This window comes from Benincasa hispida, chromosome 7 (assembly GCF_009727055.1).
Source record: "Benincasa hispida cultivar B227 chromosome 7, ASM972705v1, whole genome shotgun sequence".
NCBI lineage: Eukaryota > Viridiplantae > Streptophyta > Magnoliopsida > Cucurbitales > Cucurbitaceae > Benincasa > Benincasa hispida.
In genome coordinates, this window is record NC_052355.1 from 12,647,125 (window position 1) to 12,656,196 (window position 9,072).

Below are 9,072 nucleotides of genomic sequence, written 5' to 3' on the forward strand. Positions count from 1 at the left end.
CAACTTTGAAATATGATAGGGACTCTATTTCAGTTGACAATGTGATCACAACTTTGAAGAGTAAAGAATTGGAGCTGAAGACTAATTCTAACAGCAGTGGGGATGCTAAGTTCTTGTTTACAGAAGGGAAACCATTTTCAAAGAAAGGAAACTAAGGTTTTCAAAAAGGACATAGGTCTCAGAAGGATAAGTCTGCATTGAAATGCTTCTTTTGTCAAAAGGAAGGTCATTTCAAGAGAAACTACCCTGAGAGAAGGAAGAATACCTATAGAAAAGACTTCATGAAGCCCAAGGAGCATGGAAGGGGAGACGTCTCTAGGAAGTAAAAATTGCACTTAAATATGGAAGAGATAACATTACAACTGAAGCAGTGATAGCTGCAATAAGATGCAAGGAACGTGAACTCAAGTCAGAGTCCAAGAGTTCTAGAAATGGTGAAACTTTGTTTTCTAAGGGAAAGGGGAATCACTTCAAAAAGAACAAGTTCACTATGGGAAAAAGGTTTCACAAACAAAAACCAGTGTTTAAATGCTATCGTTGTCACAAAGAAGGGCATACAAAGAGGAATTGTCTAGAGAGGAAGAAAAGAGATTATAAAGACTTTAATAAGTCAAAGAAACATGGAAAAGTAGACTTCTCTATTGGAGATGAAGCATATGTATATTTTGAAACTCAAATTGCAACTAATGATAAGGCCATGAGAGTAAACACTAAGGATAAGGAAGACTGGATCATTGACTCAGATTGTACCTTTCATATGACTTCAAGTAATAAGTGGTTTATATTCTAACAATGGGATGGAGGCTCAATGTTTATGGGAAATAATCATGGGTGCAAGGTTGTGAGAATAGGGTCTACTATGCTGAAATTAGAAGACAATAGAGAGGTTTTTCCAAATAATGTGAGCCATGTCCTTGAAATTCGAAGAAATTTTATCTTGGTATGGATGCTTGATGATGTAGGTTGTAGAATCACAGTGAGTGAAGGATCTCTCAAGGTCCTAAATTATTCAAAAATATTCTTTGAAGCTCAAAAGCTTAATGAGCTGTATATTGTCAAGAATGGAACGATAAAAGGACATGCGCTTCTAGCAGAAAATGGAAAAGATGAAGAACTTGAACTGTGGCATAAAAGACTGTCTCATATTAGTGAAGGTGGTCTGAAAGAACTTCTAAAACAAGGGATTATCAAGTCTAGAGGCACAAAACAACTTTCTTTTTGTGAACACTGTGTATGGAAAATCAAAGAGACTAAAATTCACAAGAGGAGAGCACACTACTAAGGATATCTTGGGATATATTCATCCTAACTTGTGAGGTCCCTCTAGAACTCCATCATTAAGTGGTTCAAGATACTTTTTATTACTTATTAATGATTAATCAAGGAAAGTATGGACATTTATCCTTAAGTCTAAGGATCAGACATTTAAAAAATTTAGGGACTGGAAAATGAGGGTTGAAAATCAGACAAACAAGAATGTGAAGCATCTTAGAACTGATAATGGTATGGAACCTTTCAGTAAGTTTTGCTTAAAAAATGGACTTAGCAGACACAAAACTACTTCTTATACTCCACAGTAGAATGGAGTAGTTGAACAAATGAACAGAACAATCATGAAAAGGGTGAGATGTATGCTTTCTGATGCCAATTTACCTAATTCTTTTTGGGCAGAGGTAGTGGCCATAACAACCTACACTATTAATAGAAGTCCATGCACTACTGTTGATCTAAAAACTCTTGAAGAAATATGGAGTGGTAAGAAGCCTGACCTTTCTAATCTAAAAGTATTTGGTTATGTGGCCTCTGTACATACAAAACAAGGAAAGTTAGATCCAAGGGCTTTGAAATTCATGTTCCTAGATTATTCTGAAGGCACAAAAGGGTTCAAACTATGAGATTTAAATTCAGAAGGAGTATTGTTAACAGGGATGTTATTTTTCAGAAAAAAAATGAGTTTTATTTAACTCAAAACAAAGAACCAATAGAGGATGAGAAGAAAGGAGAGGCTTCAAGCTTGTTAGGTTATTCAATCTTCTCTAGGCCCAATTACTCAAGATCAACACTGAGATGATGAAGAAATAGCTGAGAAAGACTCTGTCAAATCCTCGATGCTAGATACTCGATGCTTGATAAGTTTCTACTTGATATTCGATGGAAATTTCCTTATATCCTTGATGAGTTTCTATTCTCACTCGATGGAACACGATGAGTGCTGATCGATACTCGACTCTACTTGACAAGTCTTAATCTTTACTCGGTGCAACTTGAAGACGAAAAACCTCTGACTCGATAGAAAAAATCGATGCGCGATTGAACTTGATACTTTGGAATTCTATATGATTTGATAACAAGATTGTATTTTTACGATTTGCAGAAAGATTGATGTTGATTGAAAGAAGAAGACAAAGAGAAGAAGAAGAAATACACAAGATTATATGGTTCGGCCAATATTCCTACGTCTAGTGGAAAGATTCACGTTCTTTTCCACTTGAAGATTGCGTACAGCTTTGTTTTGTTTACAGAAAAATAGAAATTATGAACTACTCTATTTTGTTGTCTAATCAGTGGTATTTATAATATATACCTGTTGGCTCTTTGGCCCTTAATCTCAAATTAATTAATTAATCAATGTTTTGATGATAACAAACTCAATTCTTAATTACTGAAAATTTTAGTGTTTTAATATATCTATAGCGTAGAGCTCGGAACAACGATTCCAACATCTCTTGAATCACTCAAATCGGAGCTAAAACGAAGACGATATGACCGAAACAGGTCTATAGAGAAAATACCGTGGTGGATGACGTGGCATAACCAGACCATTTGCATATAGACATGTGGCAGCATATTGGTTGAATGGTGGATCATTAAGAGATTAACATATGATGGACTTTTTATTTTTGGATTGATTTAAAATAAAATAAAAAAATTGAAATTAAAAAGAAATTTAAAAGGAAAAGAAATTTAATATTATTTTATGTTTGTGTCTAATGACTAGTTTTTTTACACATGGTATGTTTTTTTATTTTTGGATTGACTTTAAAGAGAATGAATTGGAAAAGAAAATGAATTAAAAGGAAAATGAATTTAATATTAGTTTATGTTTGTCTCTAACGGCTAGTTTTTGACACATGGTATACTTTTTTTTTTTTTTGGATTAATTTTAAAAAGAAAATGAATTTCAAAAGAAAAATAATTTAATATTATATTTTGTTTGTATCTAACGACTAGTTTAGCTTAAAATCTCCACCATTGATTTTTCTTTTCCAAAATCCAATGATCCAAAGTAATTGTGGTTTCCAAAAATTTTTCCATCTCTATATAAACCATCTTCCTCTCCAAATTTTAAACTAACAAATTTTATATTTCACAATCCTCCAAAACTCAAAATTCTATTGTTGCTCTCTCTAGGTTCCCAATTTTTTTTTCTTTTCATCTTATTCTTGAGAAGTGTTATTGTATTGTGAGGAGAAACTTGTTGAGTGCTTAAACTTGTAAATCCACTATATTGAGAGTTGTATTGTGTTCTTCAAAAATTTCAACATTTGTAACGGTTTGATCCTAAACCGTGAAAAGGATCGGATTTGCTCTTGAACCCGTAAAAGGAGCGGTGGTGTAACGATTGGGCTCTAATCCGTGGAAAGAGTTGGAAAGATTTTATTCAAATTTTCAAGAGACGCTTGGGGAGTGGAGTAGGTCGAGTTTGACCGAACCACTATAAAAATTACGGTGTCTTATTCTCTAACTCTTTCCTTTTTATTTTTGCAATTAATTTAAGCAATTTATTGTATGTTTTAGTTTGTTCTTATTTATTTGCTAAAATTTGATAGAATTAAATTATCACATTTTTGTCATCTTATTTGTTGCATAAATTGAATTTTTCTTATTATTTATAAAACGTGTATTAATTAGTTTAATTGGGTTAATTTAGAAAAAAAGTTTAATTAAACCCTATTCACCCCCCTCTAGGGTGGCCATATTGATCCAACAATACCAACAGACTGTTACAAGATAAAGTTAGTTATAAAATAAACTTGTTGAGATATTTGAGTCATGATTTCTTCAAATTTTCCACCTTAACTCTAATGCCTTGCAATCTTCTGATCTTTCTGATTATGACCATTTTGTTTACCCTGTGTCTGGAAGTTCGAAACCAACATGTTCTAGAAATTTGACCAATTTAAGTTTTGAAATAGCCTTTGTCAACATGTCAGCTGCATTCTTTGATGTGTGAACCTTTAAGATTTCTATTTCCCCTGTCTCTACTTTGTCTCTGATGAAATGATACTTTATCTCAATGTGTTTCGTTCTAGTGTGGTATTGTGGATTTCAGGATAAATGGATAGCACTTTGGTTGTCACAGTAGAGTTTTACCACTGTTTGATTTATTTCAAAGTCTTTCAGCAATCCGTTAAACCACAATGTCTCTTTAATTGCTTATGTTAAAGCCATATACTCAGCTTCTATTGTAGATAAAGCTGCTATAGGTTGTAGTGTTGCTTTCCAACTGAAGGACCATAAAGTAATATGTAGCTTGTTAGGGACCTCCTTTTGTCCAAATTACCAGCATAGTCAGCATCCACATATCCATATAGTTCTAAGTTTGGTTCAGCTGATTTTTGGTAGACTAGTCTTGAGTTTTTAGAGCAAACTTTGTATCTTAGGATCCATTTAGTAGTCTCCTAGTATCTCTTACCTGGGTTAGACATAGGCTAGCTGAATATAAGAGATCAGGTCTGGTAGAAATCATTAAATACATTAGGCTTCCGACTGCCTGACTATAGGGTATAACTGACATCCGTTTTTTATGTTCTTGGTCAAAATCTTTAGGAGAGTTGGCTGAGGATAGCTTGAAGTGTTGAGAAATAGGTAAGCTTAAAGTTTAGCATCACTCATATTGAACCTTTTTAGGATCTTCTCACAATAGTTAAACTGATTGATGCTTAAAACAGACTCCTTTATGTTCCTTAGGATTTCAATTCATAGGACCTTGCTTGTTTCTCCTAAGTCCTTCATATAAAACTCCCTTTTTAAGAGGTCTTTAACATGGGTTAGATCTTCCTTGTCCTACCTGCTAATAACATATCATCCACATATATGAGAAGGTAAACCTTGTCCTTGTAGGAACCTGTATTTATATAAACACATATGTCAAATGAACTTCTTTTGAATCCAATGCTAGAAATATAGTCATTGAACCTTCTATACCAGCACCTAGGTGATTGTTTTAACCCATAGATTGATTTGTTGAGTAAGCAATAAAGATTTTATTTTCCTTTAACTTCAAATCCCTTAGGTTGCGTCATATAGATGGCACTCCCTTTTTAAGAGGTCTTTAACATGGGTTAAGATCTTCCTTGACCTACCTGCTAATAACATATCATTCACATATATGAGAAGGTAAACCTTGTCCTTGTAGGAACCTGTATTTTATATAAAACACATATGTCAAATGAACTTCTTTTGAATCTAATGCTAGAATATAGTCACAGAACCTTCTATACCAGCACCTAGGTGATTGTTTTAACCCATAGATTGATTTGTTGAGTAAGCAATAAAGATTTTATTTTCCTTTAACTTCAAATCCCTTAGGTTGCGTCATATAGATTGCCTCTTCTAGATGTCCATGAAGGAATGAAGTTTTCACATCTAGTTGATACAATTCTAAGTTATTTTGAGCGTTGAAGGATAAGAGAAGTCTTATAGAGGTTTGTTTGACAACTGGAGAGAAAATCTCAGAGTAGTCTATTCCTTCCCTTTGTGTAAACCTCTTTGCAACCAACCTTGCCTTATACCTAGGTTTCTGATCACAGGATGCAGCTTCCTTAAGTTTGAAAACCCATTTAGAGGCAACTGGTTTATAACCCTTAGGCAGAGGAACTAAAGACTAGGTATCATTCACTTTTAGTGAATGCATTTCCTCATTCATAGCTTCTATCCAATCCATTGCATCAACACAACTTGTTGCTTCTTCAAAGGTTGTTGGTTCTTGGTTAGTAAGAGCCACAACAACATTTAAAACCAAATTCATATAGTTCATTTCAGTATATCTAACTGGAGTGGTAATGGTTTGTCTATCCCTAGCTAAGACATACTGACTCAAGTCAGGCTGCTCATTTACAATTTCCCCTTGTTCCCCTTCATCTTCCTCAAATTCTCTTGTGTCACTAGGTAGGTTAGATTTTTTTGGTTGCTCAGTAGGTATCTCCACCTTAATTCCTGTGGTAGATGACTTAGCTTCATCCTCAAGTCTTTTCTCCTTTTCCATAAACATCTTCTCTTCTCTAAAAGTGATGTCTCTGCTAATTATAAACTTCCTCTCTACTGGATGCCACATTTTATATCCTTTAACACCCTCTGTGAAGCCTACAAACATGCACTTAACTGCTCTGGCTTTCAACTTTCCCTTATTTTGGTGAACAAACCCCACACCCAAAAACCTTAAGGTTTTCTACATTAGGAGGATGATTAGCCCACTTCTCCTCAGGGGTAAAAAACTTTAGAGATGTGTGAGGGCACCTATTCAAGGTATACAATGTGTAGGCTACAACTTTTGCCCAATAGTTTTCACTTAGGATAGCATCAGAAAGAAAATATCTTACCTTTTCCATTATAGTTCTGTTTATCCTCTCAGCAAGCCCATTCTGTTGAGGTGTATACCTCACAGTTTTATGACTATTTATACCATTATCACTACAGTATTTATCAAAGTATTCATTGCAAAACTCAAGCCCATTGTCGGTTCTAAAGTATTTTAACCTTTTAGATGTTTGAGTTTCTATCATAGCTTTCCATTCTTTAAACTTCCCAAAGACTTGGTCCTTAGTTTTAAGAAAGTATATCCAGCTCTTCCTAGAAAAATCATCTATAAAGGTCAGAAAATACCTTGAGCCACTAAGGCGTGGTGTAGAAGATGGTCTCCATAGGTCAGAATGAACATAATCCAATGTTCCTTTGGTGGTATGCTGAGATTTTGTGAAACTTTGTCTGGTTGCTTTCCCTAAAATACAATGTTCACAGAAGGAAAGATGCTCACTGATCCCTTTGGGAAGTATACCTTATTTAGACAGTGCTTGCATCCCTTTTTCACTGCTATGGAATAGTCTTTTGTGCCACAAGTCTGCCTCTGTCAAGCTTATGTTGAAACCGTGTAGGCACTAGTCATCATCTTTACTCCTCTTACTATATAGAGATCATTGACCTTTTCACCAACCATCTTAGAATCCTTAATCACCTCTAGGATTCCATCTTTTCCTCTGCACTCACACCCAATGGTGTCAAGTATACCCAGAGATATCAAATTTCTCTTGAGTAAAGGTACATGTCTCACATTTCTGAGAAGCTTGATTAATCCATACTTTAGCTTTAAGGATACTAAATTAACCCCTTTGATTTTGCAGGCTTCATTGTTTCCCATGTACACAAATTCTCCATCCACATCCTTGTAGGTATTAAACCAAGGTCTGAAGGGTGTCATATGATAGGTACAGCCAGAGTCAAGTACCCAGTCATGCTCCCAAGAGGACTTATTTGGTTAGTTTTGTTTCTAGTAGAGGCTAAAACATCAGAATAAAAGTAGAACCCTTCAACCACTAAAGCTTTTGGCTGTTTTCCTTTCCGATCCTTCTCTTTTTCTTGATTTTTTCATTTTAAGCTGTAGCAATCCCTCGTTAAGTGTTCTTTCTTCTTGCAGTAATTACATCTCAACTTGGTTTTTGGTTTATGCTCATCATCAGACTGACTTTAGTCCCTTTAGACTGATTCTGCTTGTTCTTTTCCTTGACAAATAGCCCTTCTACACCAAGCTGTTCCTTGTTGATTGAATGAAGCTCCAACTCTCTAGTTCTTAATGCTAAAATAATGGCATCAATGGTTATCTGTCATATTTCAAGGCATTCTTTACCTCCTTGTAGGCTACAGGTAGAGAGTTCAACAAGACAAAGAGAGGGATTCCCGGGCTCGATCTGGTTTAGTATCAAGCTGACCAAGGAGTTTTATTCTTATCTCCAATCTTTTTGCCAAGGCTCTTGAACTCATAAAATATCCTTTTAAACTCATCCAGATTGTCTGATAGTGGTTTAGCAGAATCCATCTTAAAAGTGAAGAACTTTTCCCTTAGGTACATCTTGTTGGGGAGATCCTTGATTGCAAAGAGACTTTCCAGCTTGACCCACATCTTGTAGGTCATGTCTTGATCAATCACCTATCTGAAGATTGTATTTAAGAACTAAAGTTCTATAGGCTGTAAGTTTCATGTCTTCCCTTTCTTGAGCTGTTCATATAGGTGGTAGAGTCGACGGGTTTAAAAGGGATTTATGAGCTCTCTATTGTCCTTTTATCCTCGATGAGTTTCTATTCTTGTTCGATGGAACACGATGAGTGCTGATCGATACTCCACTCTAGTCGATGAGTCTTAATCTTTACTCGATGCAACTCGAAGACGAAAAACCTCTGACTCGATAGAAAAAATCGATGTGCGATTGAACTCGATTATGCAATTCGATACGATTTGATAACAAGATTTTATATTTGCGATTTGTAGAAAGATTGATGTCGATTGAAAGAAGAAGATAAGAGAAGAAGAAGAAATACACAGGATTATATGGTTCGGCCAATATGCCTTCACGTTCATTTCCACTTGAAGATTGAGTACAACTTTGTTTTGTTTATAGAAAAATAGAAATTAAGAACTACTCTATTTTGTTTTCTGATCAGTGGTATTTATAACATATACCAACAAACCATTACAAGATAAAGTTAGTTATAAACTAAACTTGCTGATTGCTTGATTGCAGGCATATTGATAGGGGAAGATGTTGGGATTGATGCCCTAAACTCTCATTGGGTCCTGTAGTTTATAAACACTTATATTGAACAAACGCTTGTGATGTAATAATATGAAAATTTTCTTCACTGTTTTCTATGAAACATGAGATGTTTTATTTTCTTTACCACAAACCAATAAACTAAGATCCCTGGTTGTCGTTTGAACTTAAGCACGTATGTGGAGACATACAAGTGGATCATGCCTTAAGTCATAACCAAAATGGTCTGTAGTATATGGATATAGGA

The 9,072-nt window shown here is 34.9% G+C and overlaps 1 protein-coding gene across 1 annotated transcript; it reads right to left on the reverse strand.

Annotated features, from left to right (window-relative positions):
- Positions 1–315: 315 nt before the first annotated feature.
- On the reverse strand, positions 316–7,477 carry LOC120080985. The gene is made up of 8 exons (XM_039035665.1): positions 7,159–7,477; positions 6,886–7,000; positions 6,603–6,693; positions 5,903–6,451; positions 5,784–5,853; positions 5,367–5,423; positions 5,072–5,128; positions 316–377 (listed from the first exon to the last, which is right to left on the reverse strand). The coding sequence occupies exons 1-8, from the start codon at positions 7,475–7,477 to the stop codon at positions 316–318; spliced, it is 1,320 nt and encodes a 439-aa protein (XP_038891593.1).
- Positions 7,478–9,072: the final 1,595 nt, after the last annotated feature.

What these genes read in the sequence shown, in the direction of transcription:
- LOC120080985 (XM_039035665.1), bottom strand. Translation starts at nt 7,477, where the DNA reads ATGACACCCTTCAGACCTTGGTTTAATACCTACAAGGATGTGGATGGA. An exon ending in AGGAGTAAAGATGATGACTA is followed by an intron (nt 7,001 to 7,158) that starts GTGCCTACACGG and finishes ATTGTATTTTAG; the next exon opens with GGAAAGCAACCAGACAAAGT. An exon ending in CCACGCCTTAGTGGCTCAAG is followed by an intron (nt 6,694 to 6,885) that starts GTATTTTCTGAC and finishes TAAATACTGTAG; the next exon opens with TGATAATGGTATAAATAGTC.